The 18,737-nt window shown below is 54.1% G+C and overlaps 1 protein-coding gene across 1 annotated transcript; it reads right to left on the bottom strand.

The window, feature by feature from the left end:
• Window positions 1-3,517: 3,517 nt before the first annotated feature.
• Window positions 3,518-18,499, bottom strand: LOC308530740 (uncharacterized protein; the record flags this gene model as incomplete). The annotated part of the gene is made up of 7 exons (XM_081107423.1): window positions 3,518-4,730; window positions 5,369-5,461; window positions 7,048-7,171; window positions 9,102-9,193; window positions 11,228-11,387; window positions 17,876-17,949; window positions 18,372-18,499. 7 exons carry the CDS (start codon window positions 18,497-18,499, stop codon window positions 4,652-4,654), a joined length of 750 nt encoding a protein of 249 aa, XP_080963549.1. The 3' UTR covers window positions 3,518-4,651.
• Window positions 18,500-18,737: the final 238 nt, after the last annotated feature.

Genomic DNA, 18,737 nt, shown 5'->3' with positions numbered 1-18,737 from the left:
ACATTTTTGTTGTTTCTTCATAACTGTAATTTTGTTACTGTTATGAATAGTAATGTAAATATCTGATATGCAGGATGTATTTTCAGGGGTCGCGACCCACAGGTTGAGAACCGCTGGTATAGATGCAACCACTGTAGGCTTAATTACATAGTACCCGCCGGCAACATTAACCTTCCCCACCCCGAAATGTTTTCTTTTCCTTTTTCTTTATTAAGGTATTACATGTAAAGAGCAGCTGGGAAAGGCTCCTGAGGTGATTGTCATCTGAATCCACTGGCACCTGGCAGAGCCATGACCTGGAAACATACCTTGCCATAGGCAGGTGTGTTGTCAGCCTGACCTTTAGCTCAGGCACCAGGGGGTGGGTTTCCTGATCTAAGTTCAGCCAGGCACCAGTGCTGGAAGCTAATTCCAGCAGGTCATAAATCCAAGTTCATCAAAAGGTTGTTGGACTGCCCTAACTGGTTTGGCTCAGTGGATAGAGCATTGGCCTGTGGACTCAAGGGTCCTGGGTTCAATTCCGGTCAAGGGCATGTACCTTGGTTGCGGGCACATCCCCAGTGGGGAGTGTGCAGGAGGCAGCTGATCGATGTTTCTCTCTCATCGATGTTTCTAACTCTCTATGCCTCTCCCTTCCTCTCTGTAAAAAAATCAGTAAAATATATTTTTAAAAAAAGGTTGGTGGACCTTGAGCCTTTAGCAAGGGCTGGAAAAAAATCACATGTTATTGCCTGTTGGGAATGGCTAAGGGCATTTCCCCATACCTGAAAAGGATGCATAATTGATTGCTTGCTTCCAGACAGTTGAGGGCACTTCAGTCTACATGTTACTGCCTCCTACTGGCGAAACACCTGAACAGCTGTAGGCAGTTCCCCCAACCCAACAACGTCTCTGTATACTAAACCTTGGTGTTTGATGTGTATATCTACCTTGCCTTAGGACAATCCTATCTACTAAAGAGGGAATATGTTAACTGATCCTCACGCTGTCACAAAGATGGTGGCGCCCATAGCCACTAGATGCTGGTGCCCAGTCCCCACAGCCAAGCCTGCTCTGGTGTCTGCCAGTCCCCTCAGCCTCCCAGCTGCCCAGGGCTGGCCTGAGGTGCAGGCAAGCCTCGGATGGTGGCTGCCCAGCAACCCAGGGTGGGCCCGAGGGATGACCAAACGACCGAAAAAGCAGGCTGCATGGGGCGACCAGGCTGGCAGGGGGGTTAGTGAGGGATAACCAAATGATTGAACAGCAGGCTGCATGGGGCAACCAAGCCGGTGGGGGGAAGGGGGGCAGTTAGGAGTGACCAGTCCCACAAGGAGGGGGCAGCTGGGGGCGATCAGGCCAGTATGCAGAGGCAGTGAGGGGCTATCAGGCCAGCAGGGGGCCAGTTAGGGGCGACCAGGCAGGCAAGCAGGTGAGCAATTAGGAGCCAGCAGTCCAGAATTGTGAGAAGGACCCAGATTGGACAGGGTGCAGGCTGGGCTGTGGGGACCCCCCTGCATCCCATGCACAAATTTCATGCACCAGGCCTCTATTCTGTGTTAATCAAGAGCAAGGGATCCAGAGATTCAAGAGAACTTGGTTTCTTTTTTAAAAAAATATATTTTATTGATTTTTTACAGAGAGGGAGGGAGAGGGATAGAGTTAGAAACATCGATGAGAGAGAAATATCGATCAGCTGCCTCTTGCACACCCCCTACTGGGGATGTGCCTGTAACCAAGGTACATGCCCTTGACCGGAATCGAACCTGGGACCCTTCAGTCTGCAGGCCAACGCTCTATCCACTGAGCCAAACCAGTTAGGGCAACTTGGTTTCTTTAGGTAAGTCTCCTCTGGCTCCCCAAAATGCCTTCCAAAATTATGTTTTGTTTCTGGACTCTTTAATAATTTACCACAGCCCTTCCTCCAGATTCCTGAACCCTTCTAGGTGCTGGACAAGACCCCCAGCAGCCCGGAACGGACACAATTATCCGTGCCTAGCCAGAAGTGATGATTACAAAGAAGCCACAAGAACACACATAATTTCCTTTATTTTAAACTTTAGTAAAACTTCCTGGTATCTTACTGTATAAAATAAACGCACTGTCTCCATCAGAGGACAGCTGTCACACCTAGCCCCAGCTTCTCCCTTCTATCTCTGTGTCTTTTTCTTTCATTTTCTCAATGCCCAGCTGTCCCTACTTAAGATCTGGACCGTGTTCTAGCCTAGCCACACTGAACGTGGTAAAAGATAGAATATTTATATGTACATATGTGTCCTTATCACCTCATTCCCCCAAATGTTTTCAATCCACAGTTGGTTATATTCACAAATGTAGAACGGATATGGAAGGCCGAATTTGTATGCATACAATGGAATATTATGCCCTTAAAAAGAAGGAAATTCTTGTACTAGCTGGTTTGGCTCAGTGGCTAGAGTCTGTCGGCCTGTGGACTCAAGGGTCCCAGGTTAGATTCTGGTTGGGGGCATGTGCCTTGGTTGCAGACACATCCCCCATGGGAGGTGTGCAGGAGGCAGCTCAGCGATGTTTCTAACTCTCTAATCCTCTCTCTTCCTCTCTGTGAAAAATCAATAAAATATATTTTTTTAAAAAAGAGAAGGAAATTCTGTCACATGGTACAATGTGGATGAACCTCAAGGCTATCAAGCTAAGTAAAAAAAGCCAGTCAGAAAGGTCAAATACTGTGTGATTCCATTCCTATGAAATAGCTACAATCATCCAAATTGCAGAGACGGAGCAGGAAGGTGGCTGCCAGGGGCTGAGGGGGACCAGAACTTATAGGGCAGCCCTGACCGGTGTGGCTCAGTGGATAGAGCATTGGCCTGCAGACTCAAGGGTCTCAGGTTCAATTCCGGTCAAGGGCATGTACCTTGGTTGCGGGCACATCCCCAGTGGGGGGTGTGCAGGAGGCAGCTGATGGATGTTTCTCTCTCATCGATGTTTCTAGCTCTCTGTCCCTCTCCCTTCCTCTCTGTAAAAAATCAAGAAAATATATTAAAAAAAAAGAAAAAAAAAGAAATGGAATAGATATGAGATCTGTTAAAAAAAAACTTAGAAGGCAGTGTTTCAGTGTTGCAAGATACAATATTCTAGAGATCTGTTGCATGACAATGTGAATATACTCAAGTGCACATTTAAAAATGGTTAGGATAGTATATTTAATGTCACTAGTGGCCCGGTGAATGAAATTCATGCACATTAGAAGGGAATTAGAGGAAATATTTTAACACATTGTATGCGGGAAATGTATTTATATGTTCTACCAGTGTAGTAGAGCGCGGGACACGTATTAATACGTTTTTTATAGACTAGCGGTAGAATGCGGGTAACGTATAAATACGTAAACTAAAGTTATCGTAATTTTACTGAACATTGCCATTTGCGCACAAAATTAGCAAAAATGGCCCGCACCACCTGTTAGTGTGCGATAAAAACTACCCGCAAACAATGTGTTAATATTGCTATTTGCCCTTTCTCTATAATGGAAGTGTTAGAGATGAAAGAGAATTAGTAAAATGTATATGAAATAATGTATGTTTATTAATAAATAACATGATATAACAAGACATGATATAAAAACAATAACGATATAGAAAACATCATCTAAAAACACCAAAAACGTGATAGAAAAATAACCCTGATACAAACAAGTTATAAAATGATTAAACTTATTCCAATATCTCCCTGTACACCACATTAAGAGTGAAAATACTTTCAGAGTACGTGACTAATTTCCCTTGTGCTGAAGTATTTAGAACTTCAACGTCACACCCTTTGAACTTGAGAGAAAGCAACAAATAACAGATCATGTCCGAAAACGAGTTCAGGTAGGAATATTTCTACTCTGTCTAGAGTTTGTCCTTAATAGTCATCCCAAATGCTGGCATCCCGGGAAACTGTATTTGAATCAATTTAAATGAGAGGCCAGTGTCAGAGGGGCAAAAATCACATCAACCTCAGAGCAACCTCCCTCTCTGCAGATTCTGTTATTCCTTCTGCTTTGATTATGTTAGGTCACAATCTTTTAATAATAAATTGAGGACCATTATAAAGACCTATTTACTATTGAGCTTTCTCAGTAGCACCATGATTGTAATGCTATCAATTTTAATTTATGACACGGCATTCCTGAATGAGTAATACTAGTAAGAAATTCAATGGGAAAATTTTCCTTTTCAGTACTACCTGTTGAATCAATGGAATCATCACTCAAATATGTGTGAAAATCTCCATTGAGTACATCCAAAATTTCTTCATTTAATTTTTAAAACTGCTCATTTTTTTGAGAAATGACTGCACGCTTAGCCTCACATTTAATGAGGTACATTGTGCCAATAGTTCCCCGTTAGATGCTTTCTGTCGCCGAAGCCGTCTTTTTTCAACTTCAGCGGCACGTTGCTCTTTAGACATATTCTGTCGATAACGCCGTATTTTTTCGGCTTCGTATTTACGGTATGCCAACAGTTGCTCTTCAGAAAAATTCTGTCGCCGAAGCCGCCTTCTTTCAGTTTCATAGGCACGTTGCTCTGCAGACATTTTCTGTCGATAACGCCGGCTTCTTTCGGCTTGAGATCTACGTCGTGCCAACAGTTGCTCTTCAGATAAATTTTGTCGCTGACGCCGCCTTCTTTCAGCTTCAGAGGTACATTGCTCTTCAGCCGTTTTCTGCCGCGGGACCTCCCTCCATGGCGGGCAAGCAGCTCTGCCATGAACGCGTCTGTTCTTGCAGTCTCCTGGTGATCGGCAGTTACGACGTGAGGGCGTGACAACCATTAGCACATCACCTCTTTATCATATAGGGTACTTTTACCACAACTAAAAAGCCTCAGAGAAGTGTAAAAAAAAATCCCACACAACTTGATCAACCAAAGAGGAACCTATTAGATAAGGGACTGAGTTCTTACCAAGGTGTCAAAATGAACAGTATGGAGAAGATTTTTAATTTTTGAAAGGACTGAGGACAATGCTGCAGCGGAACGTCATCGCCAGAGTGCTAGCATGAAATCAGTGAGAATCCGCTTTCTCTGAGGGAAGTGTGACCGACGAGGCAGGGACAAGGCTGTTAAAACCCGAGCTTCTGAGACTAAAAGCGGGGGCTCACACCCAGCCCTCGGCCACTCCCTAGCTGGGTCTCAGTGTCCTCATCCCTAACATGGAGTAACAGTGCCTGCCTCCCAGCAGTGCGGGGAGAGCCTGCCGTGGGAAGAGTGCCTGCACCCAGGAAGGGCCTAGGAAATGGTACTCTTCTCCCCGTGGGGGATGGTCATCCTGGGGCCACGAGGTGGGGGAGGGGCTCTCGAGGGTCAGCCTGCAGGTGGCCCTCCCTATGGCATGTGCTTGTACACGGTCCCAGGCCCTGGCCGTCACTCACCCAGGCCACAGGGTATCCTCACGAATCTCTCCATCCAGGGTGCTTGTCCTTTCTCCAACAAGGCGATCATACTTGGCTTCCGACAGCACAGTCCTGCACACAGGAAAACATGGGATTGAGCAGGACGTGGGCACCGCGGCACCGGGGCCAAGGCCCGTGCCGATGGGAAGGGGATTCGCGGGCACAAAGGGAGCGCGGAGGAGGCAGGCTCAGGTACACCCGCCGTTCTTCCTAACTACAGAGCCAACCGGTTTCCTGGGAAGTTGGAGCAAGAGCACGAGGATGGTCAAGCTGCTGCCTGTGGCTCCCGACCCCATCCTTGTCTGCTCTGTACTCCGCACCCTTCCTGTGCCAGCCGCTCCCCAAGAGGGTCTACCAGCAGGGTCTCTGTAGTTTCAATTCCTTTTTCCCCCATCCACTCCCAAAGCTGGCCCTCTCTTGCCCTTCCAGGAGTACAATGCCAGGCAGTGCATCCCTCAGTCCTGAGAGCCCAGCCTCTCCCTGTGCCCTGGGCGGTGGCTGCATCTGCAGTGCCATCTCTGTGTCACCCATGCCCATTGTGCCCCTTTAACAGCGCCTGTTAGGTGGCTTCCTGACACCTCTCTCTCTCTCTCAACACAAGCAAGGTCCTCAGAAGGTTACATACACAGCGACTATGTGAGCAGCAATTCCGCTCATAGGTACCTGCATCTCCAAGAGAAATGGAAATACGCCCCCCACAACACTCAGACACAAAGGTCAAGAGGCATATTCCTAAGAGCTGTCGGGTGGAGACAGCACAGGTGCCCGTCATGGATTCACGAACGTGGCCTGTACAACGGGCTGCTAGTGGGCCGTAAAGAGGACCGTGCTGTGGGCGCTCTGTTGTGAAGGCACACCCGATTCTGGAAAACTTCCGTTCGGAATTCTCTGCTATCCTTTGGACGGCCTCTAACTCTGAAAAAGTAGCTTTGCTTTCTAGCCTGCTTGAATAATGGGAGAAAAACTAAGCTGTCTGACCTTGCAGGCCAGGCACTAGATACACCCAATGCCATGCCAGGTGCGTTTTTTAATTGGATGGAACTGTATAGTTTTCAAGGCCGCCGCCAGCGAGCGCACAAAGGGCTGGCTCTTCCATAAAAAGGGAAGTTCTGCTTGTAGCTTTGCTTAGAATTTGATTCATTTCCCTAGGCCCACCGCGGTGAATAAAGTGTAACTCCAAACTCTCAGAGTGTGGTTTGGCTCTCGTCCGGTTTCTCTGTGACGCTGTCACCCACTGCAGCTTGGATGAACCTTGAGAACACGGTGCCCCGTGGAAGAAGGAGACACCAAGGATCACGTCCTGTGTGACTCCATGTCCATGAAAGGCAGGAACTGGCAAGGTCTCGGGCCAGAGAGGGACTAGTGTTTGACAAGCGGGGGGCTCAGTGGGCGTGGGTGGGGACAGGGACAGTGAGTGCGAAGGGCCTGGGTTTCTCCCGGGGTGAAGGGGTCCTAGATGGACTGTGCCGATGGATGCACACCCGTCGATAGAACAGAAACCCTGAGCATACCCCTCCTAAGGGAGGAGGATGTACAGTGTGCGAGTCATATCTCCATAAAGCTGCTAAAACAAAGCCAACCCTCACTGGGGTGGCTTGTTTCCCTGACGACTGACGGCCAGGTTCCCGTCCCTCAGGGCCAGCGGGGCGGGGGCTCACCGAGAGAGACCAGGGTCTGGTAGTTCTCCAACATGACGTTCTTGTACAGACCTCTCTGCTCGGGGCTCAGTCCCTCCCACTCCTCCTGGGAGAAGTAGATGGCCAGGTCCCCGAACGTCACCACCTGCAAGGGAAAATCCCACAACGGTCACAGTGGGCTCGTGTGTCCACACACCTGGAGCAGACAGCGGACCTGTCCCAAACGGGAGATGCAGTGGCCAGGAACCTACTCGGGACATCTGGAGATAGGAGCCCAAAGGGGCAGGAGTATTAACACAAGACGACACAGTGTGGCCTGATGTTAAAGACTGTGCCTTCCCTGACTGGTGTGGCTCAGTGGATAGAGCGTCAGCCTGCGGACTGAAGGGCCCCAGGCTCGATTCCAGACAAGGGCATGTACCTTGGTTGCGGGCACATCCCAGTAGGGGGCGTGCAGGGGCAGCTGATGGATGTTTCTTACTCTCTATCCCTCTCCCTTCCTCTGTGTAAAAAAATCAATAAAATAGATTTTAAAAATAAAAGACTGTGTGCCTGGCCTACGTGGCTCAGCAGTTGAGTGTTGACTTATGAACTAGGAGGTCATGGTTTGATTCCAGTCAGGGCACATGCCCAGGATGCAGGCTCAATCCCGGGAGGGGGCGTGCAGGAGGCAGCTGATCCATGATTCTCTTTCAGCATTGATGTTTCTCTCTCTCTCTCTCTCTCCCTCCCTCTCTGAAGTTAATACAAATATATGGAGAGAAAAAAAGACTTGCACAGAAGGCATGTTAACTTGGACTTCTGGGCACCGAGTCGCGCATCTTCCTGGGCTCCTACCCGTACGTCTTGGCCTTCTTAGCGCTCACGGTAGATGTGGCCTGGCACTGCCAAGAGGATCGCAGCACTGACAGACCAGGGGAGGGAGGGGGGGAGGGGACTGAGTGACGCTCTCACAGACCCTGCATGGAGCAGGGCAGCCTGACTTGGCTCCTGGCCAAGTACTTGCTCACTGAAGGGCCCGTGAGTACATCCCCCTCAGCAGAAGGGTCTCTGCAGAGGTCACCAAGGTCTCCCTCTTCAGTCGTCTGAAGCAGGGGGCTGCCAGGGCTGCCTAGGCGGCCAATGGACTCGCAGGCCCCGAGAGGCAGCTCCTCTCCACCCATCACAGGCGAAGCGGGCGGGGAGCCAGGGAGACCTGGGCAGGAGCTGGGTTGGGCCTGCGGCTGCTGGTTCAAAGATGGAAGAAGGGCCCCGTGGACAGCAGAGGAAGGAGTGGAAAAGGTGAGGCCGCAGCCGGCCGACGCCCGGATTTCAGCGTGGGACCCAAAGCAGAGGCCCCAGAGACACAGGCCAGGCCGAGCCCAGCTCCCAGGTAGGAATGGGCGATAACAGATCCTGCTGGCAAGTTAGTGGTGCCGTGTGCAGCCACAGGGAACCAATGCACAGCTCAGAGGGCGGAGCTGCTGGGAATGAGAAACTGCCGGTGAGAGGCTTTGGGAGAAGTCAGCACAATCACTTCAGAGGCGAAGCCAGCTGGTCCCAGGGGGCTGGCGCTGCCACCTCCAGACCTGGCCTTACCACCTCACGGCCCGCCGCTAACGCACGCGGCCTGAGCAGTCATGGGAGTCAAAGTCGGAGAGGATTCCTTCTTGTAAAATGGGTTGTAAGGAATGGGAGCGATCAGTGCATTCTGAAACAAAGGCGGGGGCCTCCTCAGGCTCCCCCCTGTGGTGATGGCAGGGACCCGGGGACCAGGTCTGGGCGGGGCCCTCCTCAGGCTCCCCCCTGTGGTGATGGCAGGGACCCGGGGACAGGTCTGGGCGGGGTCCTCAGGCTCCCCCCTGTGGTGATGGCAGGGACCCGGGGACCAGGTCTGGGCGGGGCCCTCCTCAGGCTCCCCCCTGTGGTGATGGCAGGGACCCGGGGACAGGTCTGGGCGGGGTCCTCAGGCTCCCCCTCTGTGGTGACGGCAGGGACCCGGGGAGCAGGTCTGGGCGGGGCCCTCAGGAGGCAGGACGGTCGTGGAGGGAAAGCACACGGTCCGGGTCTCAGAAGGAAGAGCGATGGCTGCTTACCCTGGGCTTGGGCTTCACCCGTGTGGCTGGCATCCTTACCCCCTCTCGGAGAGGCCTCATCTGGGGAGGGGCAGCGCGCAGGGCAGGTGGGGCTGCGGGAGAAGAGAGGTCAGGAGGCCGGCCGGCCTTCTGGGCTGTCCTGGAGTCTCGAGGCTGAGAGCCCAGAGCCCCTCGCCCTGGACACACGTGCTCACAGGCGCGCACACGGACAGGACAGGAGGTCGGTACACGGGGAGCACCAGAGGTCAGCTCGCAGTGTCCGGAGAGGACAGGAGAGGCCACAAGTTTCCCCCATGGCACCGGCACACGTCTCAGATGGGGACGGCTCCGTGAAGACGCGGCAGAGAGAGCTGTATTCACTCTGGCACCGGGCCAGGGCACTGGGGGTGCACGGGGCCTCGCCCTCACGGGTGTGCACCTGAGTTAATGCCGACAGACCGTAAGCAGCAGACACAGTAAGTCAGCAAATTACACGGCGTTTGGGGAAGAGCTCAATCGTTCTCCACACTGTGAGCTGAGCTGTGGTGCTCCCGAGGTCCTGACCTCATCCTGTGTGTGTGTGTGTGTGTGTGTGTGTGTGTGTGATGTGAACACATGTGTCCAGGGAGAGGGGTGGCCTGCAGTGTTGCCCTGTTCTCACACTTGCTACCTGGACACAGCGGCAGGCCGCCAGGTTAGGGGTCATCCTACCAGACACCGGTCGCCGGTGCCCAGGGGACCCACGACTTCTGTCCCACGCGGCCAGTCAGAGGTTCCCACGACCTGCTCCCTGGGGCCCACAACTTGCTGGAATGGCTCGCAGAACTCTGGGAAATAGTGCCTTCCGTGCGGCGGTTTATGACAGAGGCTGTGATAGAGGACACGGGTGAGCAGGTGCGCAGGGTGAGGCCTGGGAGAGCCCGGGGCACAGGAGCCTCTGTCCCCGGGGAGCTGGGGTGCCTTAGCCTCTGGTGCGTGGAAGTGTTCCTAACCCAGGAGCTCTCTGAACCCCACAGTTTAGGGGTCACACAGGTGTGCTCGATCACTAACTGCTTCCAGCCCCTCCCCTGCTCTCCGGAGAAGGGGGTGCTGGTAATGCCAAGCTTCCAATCGTGGCTGGTCTTTCGGGGGGACAGCCCCCACCCGGGAGCACCCAGAGTCTCCTCATTAGAAGAGACGACCCTCTTACCACTCAGGAATTTACACGCGTGGGGAGCCCCGAGTCTGGACCCAGGGGCAGATAACCTGTTTTTCCCCCCCTATTGTTACACACGTAGCGTCTTAGACACCAGTGAGGGCTGGGTGAGGAAGCTCGGGACTGGTGGGCGGGCAGAGGCCGGTGGCACCAGTAAGTAGAATGGTTATGGGGATGCCCAGGCGGGTGTGGCTCAGTGGACAGAGCATTGGCCTGTGGACTGAAGGGTCCCAGGTTTGATTCCAGTCAAGGGCACAAGCCTGGTTGTGGGCTCCATCCCCAGTGCAGGAGGCAGCTGATCAATGATTTTCTCTCATGTTTCTTTCTCGCTCCCCCCTCTTCCTCTCTGAAATCAATACAAAAAAAAAAAAAAAAAAAAAGAATGGTTATGGTGAGCCTCTTGGAGAAGGTGAGACCAGAGCGAAGGTGGAGGGGAAGGGAGGAACCGAGGCTGGGGAGAGCCGTGAGGTCCCGAGGGGATATTGTAGGGCCCAGACTCGTAGCACATGGGAGGCCAAACGTCATACACAGACTCTTACCTAACCCGCCCCACTCTGGGCGCAGTCCCGTGTGGTCCTTGTCTAACAGGGGAGGGAACGGGCACTGAGAGGTTAAGTGACTGGCCCAAGGTCACACAGCTGACAACACAGTGGTCACACCTGGCTGTCCTTCTCCAGGGCTGTGGTCAACATGGCACCAGGCCTCCCGGCTCCTTCCTCAGACCCCGGGACGGCCGGGAGCCTGGGAGCCTGGGAGCCTGGGAGCCTGGGAGCCTGGGCCGGGAGGCCGCACCCTTGTGACAAACATCCCCCAACAGCAGAGGCGGCAGATTGCCCGGCTGCCTCACAGCAGGAAAACTCGTGCTGGTGGTTTCTGTTTCATGTTCTGCATCCTGACAAATCTGATCCGTGTGAAGGTAAAAGAGAAAAGAATCGCGCTCGAAGTTGCTCACCGGATGAGTACATGGCCTGCTCGCCCTGCGCTGCTCAGGTGGAAGAGGTTGCTCCCAGCAGCGCTGTCCTGTGGTTGCTCATGGCCACGCACCCGGCAGCCCTCGCTGGAGAAGCACGTTCTTGTCCACAAGACGAAGTTCTCCGAGGACCTCAGCAGGGCTGGGGAGGAGAGAGCAGCAGCCTGAGGCAGGGGATGCGGGTGCGAAGCTCGCCCCGCCAACGGCCCGCTGTGGGGCAGCGACTCGGCCTCAGTTTGCTCATCTGCGCGATGGGGTGAAGGAAGCCTGGCTCCGCCGGCTGCTAGGCATGGACCTGAGCTGGCTCCCGGCTCCTGGCACGTGGCCAACCCCCACCCCCACCCCCGTCCCTTCACACAGGCAGCCTCTGGCTTCCTCGCAGCCGCAGCCGGGGCCCAGAAGTATCCAGTGACATGCACAGATACTTCTCTACAGGCCCGAGTCCCGCTACGACAGAACACGTGGAGGAGGGCCCTGCCATTTCTCCTTCCCAGAGCCTTCCCCGCCTGCGCCTGCGGGCTGGGGCTGGGGATGTCCCCACCACGGGGAGACGCAGGGTCAGGCTGCCTTTGCCCGATCGGATCCCGAAAGCACCGGCCACTCATCCCCCGCCCCCCCTCCAGCAGATTCATTTCGTTCACAGCCAGATGCCCGGGCGGAGCCCGTCTGTGCCCCAGAATCCCTTGGGAGCTGCTTAATGACTGGTGACAGCTGTGCCCCACGCCAGGCCCATCAGAACAGAATCTCTGAGGACTGAACCTGGGCCTCTTTTTAATTTTTTTTTAAGCTTCCCAAGGTGACGCTCAGGCGGAGCCAGGGTCCAGAACCCCAGCCTCAGTCTCTGGGCCTCCAGGTGGGGCCGGAGATGGGACCTCCCTCTGTGGAAGCCTGGACTTCGGCCCAAGGGCTCGCAGCCACTGCTGGTGGCCATTCCCGCTTTGGAGGGACCGGGATGCCCACGGGGATCCTGGGCGCTGAATCGGAGCACAGCACCTACTGCCATCCCATAATCCCTTCATCTACTCTACTTTTCGTTTTAAAAATATTTTCTATTGATTTCAGAGAAGAAGGAAGAGTTAGAAACGCCAACGATGAGAGGGAATCATTGATCGGCTGCCCCCCAACGGGGACCGAGCCCACCACCTGGGCATCTGCCCCGACTGGGAACTGAACCTCGACCTCCTGGTTCATAGGCGGACGCTCAACCACTGAGCAACACTGGCCGGACCCTACTTTACTTTTCAAAATACTCACTGTCACCTGTGATAGGTTTATTTATTTATTGAAGTATATTTTTATTGATTTCAGAGAGGAAGGGAGAGGGAGAGAGAAACATCCATGATGAGAACCATGCATCGGCTGCCTCCTGCAGGCCCCACACTGGGGAGCGGGCCCACCACCTGGGCATGTGCCCCGACCGGGAATCGAACCGCGACCTCCTGGTTCCTAGGTCGATGCCCAGCCACTGAGCCACCTGTTACAGGTTTAACCCGGGTCTCCTTGCTAAATGCAAGCTCCAGGTGTGAGAACAAACAAGTCATCTTTTCTGTCAAAGAGCAGTTTAGACCGCCGCCATCTTCAAACAGCTGTGGACAGAAGGGGCCACATGCTGACCTGACAAGCTCAGGGGAGGCCTGCATGGGGGTCTTGCAAACTCAGAGACCTAAAGTCACCACAAAGGATGGTCTGAAATTAAACTTTAACTAAAGCAGTGATGGTGGGCAGTTACGTCCTGGGCCAGTATCTTCACTGACCAGGTCAACCTTTGCCTTAACTGAGCCTGTCTGTCTTTTTGCATCTATGATAACATCCCTGTGAAATGTCTGGGTGACTTGTAACTTCCCTTTATCTGGAGCCCCTGGGGCACAACCAAATGTGCTGGGTCCCAGGACAGATACCACAGATTCCTTCATTATCATATTAACTGATCCTGCACCCACCTAAGTGTGTGTCCATCGTTTTATTTTTTATCCAATCCCAGGCGTTTCCCTGCTTTGCTTATCCCCCCTCCTTAAATCTGTCACCAATGAATTTCACGTAACCCACCTATGTTCCTCCTTTGATTGCAACGTATAAATACAAATGTAACCCAGCTATTCTCTGGAGCATTAGCTCAATTCGTTGAGGTTCTGCTTCCCGGCATATGTCAACAGTTTGGCTCAAAAAAACTCAGAAAAACTCTTTACAGGTTTCAATGTTGTGTGTTTTTTTACATTAACACAGCAAAGGCCAACCTCCCTTTGAATTAGCCAATCGGGAAAGACTGTGCACCTGAGCTCCAATCAAGAGCAAAGGACAGCCCTGACTGGTTTTGCTCAGTGGATAGAGCAGGGGTCCTCAAACTTTTTAAACAGGGGGCCAGTTCACTGTCCCTCAGACCATTGGAGGGCCGGATTATAGTTTCAAAAAAAAACTATGAACAAATTCCTATGCACACTGCACAGATCTTATTTTGAGGTAAAAAAACAAAACGGGAACACATACCATATTTGTACTTGCATGTGGCCTGCGGGCCGTAGTTTGAGGACCCCTGGGATAGAGCGTCGGCCTGTGGTCTGAAAGGTCCCAGGTTTGAATCCAGTCAAGGGCATGGACCTTGGTTGTGGGCACATCCCCAGTGGGGGGTGTGCAGGAGGCAGCTGATCGATGTTTCTCTCTCATCAATGTTTTTGGCTCTCTGGCTCTCTCCCTTCCTCTCTGTAAAAAATAAATTAAAAAAAAAAAAAAAAAAAAAAGCAAAGGACAGGTCACCTGCGTCAGGGATTATAAACCAAGCAGCCCACTGCTCCATGAGGGCAGCTTCCAGACCATGTGTGCCCACCCTTTTACGTAGAAGTAAACATGTTTGCCTTAGCACAATTCACCATAGCTAAGATTTGGAAACAGCCTAAGTGCCCATCAGCAGATGAGTGGATTAGAAAACTGTGGTACATATACACAATGGAATACTACACCGCTGTACAAAAGAAGGAACTCTTGCCCTAGCTGGTTTGGCTCAGTGGATAGAGCGTTGGCCTGCAGACTGAAGGGTCCCAGTTTCGATTCCGGTCAAGGGCACATGCCTGCGTTGGGGGCTCAATCCCCAGTGGGGGGCCTGCAGGAGACAGTCGATCAATGATTCTCTCTCATCGCTGATGTTTCTATCTCTCTCCCTCTCCTTTCCTCTCTGAAATCAATAAAAATATATTTTAAAAAAAGAAAAAAAAAAGAAGGAATTCTTACCATTTGCAACAGCATGGATGGAGCTGGGGAGCATTATGCTAAGTGAAATAAGCCAGTTGGAGAAAGATTAAGTATCACATGATCCCACTCATTTGTGAGATACAATGAACATAAACTGATGAACAAAAACAAACCCAGAGACAGAGAAGCATCATCAAACCTCAGAGGGAAGGCAGGGGCGGGCAGGGGGAAGGGGGAGAGATCAACCAAAGGACTTGTATGCATGCATATAACCCAACCAATGGACACAGACACTAGGGGGGTGAGGGCATGAGTGTATGAGAGTGTGTGTGTGTGTGTGTGTGTGTGTGTGTGTGTGTGTGGAGGGGTAATGGGATAAGGACACATGTAATACCTTAATCAATAAAGAAATTAAAAGTAAATAAAATAGCTGACAGCGGGGGGCGGAAAAAAGATGCTTCCCTTGCTGCCTGGCTCCCGAGTGTTTTGTGTTCCACCAGGACCCCTGACTTGGGGGCTCACCTCATTTCTAACACAGCTGAGCAGGAGCCTGGTCTGTCTTGTCCGTGACCTGCAGGGACCTGGCCATGGCAGACAGGTGCCTGCTGAATGAGTAACTGCCTCTTAGAGCCTCTCAGGGCTGCAGGCCACAGACACCCGCCCTCACCTCTGGGGACGTCACCCCTCAGCGCCTCTCCCCTCCGGGCCCCTCCTCTCCTCCTTTGCCTCCCATCTTGGGACTGTCCATCAGGTGCCCTCATCACCGGCCTGTCCACAGTGACTCTTAACTGGGGTGATGCTGCTGTCCATCTGGGGGATGCCTGGCAGCATCGGGGGACATTTGGCTTTCACCCCCAGGGCAGGGTGTGTGATGCTGGCATCTGGTGGGTAGAGGCCAGGGGCCATCTTACAATACATGGAACCCCCACCCCCCAATTATCTGGCCCAAAGTACCCATAGTGAGTATTGGTCTACCAGTGACGGCGAACCTATGACACGCGTGTCAGAGGTGACACACGAACTCATTTTTTTGGTTTATTTTTCTGTTAAATAGCATTTAAATATATAAAATAAATATCAAAATATAAATCTTTGTTTTACTATCAAATATCAAAAAATTTCTGCCCTGACTGGTTTGGCTCAGTGGATAGAGCATTGGCCTGCGGGCTCAAGGGTCCCGGGTTCGATTCCAGTCAAGGGCACGTACCTTGGTTTTAGGCACATCCCCAGTGGGGGGTGTGCAGGAGGCAGCTGATCGATGTTTCTCTCTCATCGATGTTTCTAACTCTCTATCCTCTCCCTTCCTCTCTGTAAAAAAATCAATAAAATATATTAAAAAAATTTTTTTCTATACGTGACACGGCACCAGAGTTTAAGTTAGGGTTTTTCAAAATGCTGGTACGCCGAGCTCAAAAGGTTCACCATCACTGGCCTAGTCCAGTGGTCGGCAAACTCATTAGTCAACAGAGCCAAATATCAACAGTACGACGACTGAAATTTCTTTTGAGAGACAAATTTTTTAAACTTAAACTATATAGGTAGGTACATTGTTATTAACTTAATTAGGGTGATTCTAAGGCTTAGGAAGAGCCACACTCAAGGGGCCAAAGAGCTGCAGTTTGCTGGCCACTGGCTCTAGACTCAGAGCTGCCTCCAGACCGTGCTATGGGGTCCCAAGGGTCACCTCCACCCAGGAAGCCACCCTGCTTCTGTCCTCCCGGAACCCAGGCGAGGGAATTCAGAACCTCTCTGGGCGTCCTTCCCGTTATGATGTCACTGACAGAGCGACTGTCATTCACGCACGGCTGGTGTCCACTTAGGGCTCGCGTTTTCATTCCGATTTTGGGTGCGAAACCGAGGGCCGTGGATGTGACCTTTTCCAAAGTCACACAACCAGCGAGTGACTAAGCCAGAGTCAGCGTCCAAGTGCCAAGGGATCCAGAGGCCACGCTGAGCGCCCAGCCTCCTCTCTTCTGCTTTTTAAAAAATATATTTTTATTGATTTCAGAGACGGAGGGACGGGGAGGGAGAGGGAGAAATAGAAACATCCATGATGAGAGAGAATCACTGCTCAGCTGCTTCCTGCATACCCCCTACTGAGATCAAGCCATCACCTGGGCAAGTGCCCGGACCAGGAATCAAACCCAGGACCCTTCAGTCCATAGGCCCAAGGTCTATCCACTGAGCCACACCGGCTGGGGCCACCCTCCTTTCAAAGGCAGACAACCAGCTGCAGCTCGACGACTGGGGCGCCGCTGCTCAACTGGGAGGTCAGACCCTGGGCTTCGAGGAGGACACCCCTCAGCATCACCACGGCACCCCTGCCTCCGAGCCTCTGCAGGGCATCACCACCGACACCCAGCCCCCCACAGGGCTCAGCAAGCACAATGCTGGGGGTCTCACCCCGATACCCCGCTTGCTTAACTTCCCGGCCCCCAGGGAAGCCTCGCACAGTCGAACGCGGGCTGCCTTCCCCAGGGAAGCAGGAATTTGGGGGGAACACAGGCAGGCTTTGGGATTTTTTTTTTAGAATTGGGGTCCGTGGAAAAAAAAAACAGGGAGAAGGTACACATCCGTAACACAAGGAAGCCAGGTGCAGTCACATCTCCATGAGACAAGGAGGCGCCAACAGGCATTATTTACATGAGCTAGGGAACTGGGAGTAGCCCAGAAAGGCCGATATTTACAAAATAAAGAGAAGGAAGCCCCAAGGGAATAGGGGAACAATAAGGAAGGGGGGGGGGTGGAACCTCAATGTGGATGTGAGCTTCCCCCTTTGAGCCCAGCAGTTACTATAGGAACCAGCCTAAGGGAACAGCGACCAATCAGAGGGGACATCAAGGCACCAGGGTCTGCAGCCTTTCTCAGCCGCAGGGAAGGGGACCTCGGCGGGATCCCTCCCCCTCCCCACGTGGGAGTCCGTGCATTCCGGCGGACAATCCGGGTTCCAGTCCAAAAATTCGGTATCACCGGGGCCCGCACCCGGGCGGCACCACGCACACTGGCCCCGGCAGAAGCGCGGACGCCGGGTCGCTCAGTCGCCCAGGCAACAGGTGAACGCACCTGCCTGCCTCCCGCGCATGCGCGCTCCGAGCACACGTATCCTCAGGGCCCCCCTCAGGGGCCCGCTCCCGGCCCCTCCGGGTGCGGGCACCGCTCTCCCGGGTGAAGAGCACGGACCACAGTAAAATTACACGGACCGGGGACCCCACGCACCGGGGACGCCCCCACGGCTGGCTCCGTCTCTCACACAGACACATACGCGTATCCTCTCCTCACCGCACACCGACGCCATCACACGTTTCTCACCGTGACGGTCCTTCCCCTCACACGCAGCGTCGGGCTCACAGCCGCACACAGGCTGGGGCGCAGGACCCCGCCCCTCCCAACGCAGCCTCACGACCCCACGGGGGAGCGGGAGCACAGACCCCGCCCACACACGCTCACCTGCGTCCTCCCGGGTCGCTTCCCAGCGGCGCCCACCTGACTCCGGCGCCAACACCCCCGCGCTCCCTGCGCGCCTGCGTACTCACCTCCGGGAACTCAGCCCCGCCCCCTCACGCTCCGGGACCGCCCCCAGGCCAGCTCAGGAGCGCGAGGCCCCGCCCCCTGACGCCCGGGACCGCCCCCATACCGCCTCAGGAGCGCGAGACCCCGCCCTTCATGCTCCGGGACCGCCCCCACGCCACCTCAGGAACGCGAGGCCCCGCCCCCTCACGCCCCGGACCGCCCCCACGCCTCCTCAGGAGCGCGAGGCCCCGCCCTTCATGCTCCGGGACCGCCCCCACACCGCCTCAGGAACGCGAGGCCCCGCCCCCTCATGCGCGGGACTGGCCCCAGGGCCTCCTCGCCCCGCCCCTAAACAAAGCCACGCGGGTCCCCTCCGCAACCAACACTCCCGGGACATCCTACGGACGCAGGCCGGAGGCCCCGCCCTTCTCACGTAACCGCAAACGCCAGCACGCACGCGATCAGCGCCGTCCAGGGGGCGTCGCCGCCTCCGCGCCAACCCACGTGGCACGCAAGGCCGGCCGCGCGCCCCGCCCGGGCCGCACTCCCAGGTGAAGTCATGTACACGCTCTCCGGCGCTGCGGCCCGCCCTTGGTCTGTTCACCCGACCCAGCCTCCGCCTCGCCGCCCGTCCCGGCCTCCGCACCTGCGCGTCCCGGTCCGGAATCCGCGGGACTCGGAGCCGCGCTCACCCGCGGATGCGCACTGCGCACTCACTCCCAGAAACCTCCGGGGCGCCGCGCGGCTCCGGGCGGCCACGCCCTGGCGTGCGGTGGGGAGAGCCGGGCGACGCGGGCTG

The sequence above is a fragment of the Myotis nattereri genome (assembly GCF_964212035.1).
Source record: "Myotis nattereri genome assembly, chromosome: 15".
NCBI lineage: Eukaryota > Metazoa > Chordata > Mammalia > Chiroptera > Vespertilionidae > Myotis > Myotis nattereri.
The sequence above is the reverse complement of the archived record's forward strand: the minus strand, read 5'-3'. Positions and strand labels throughout refer to the sequence as shown.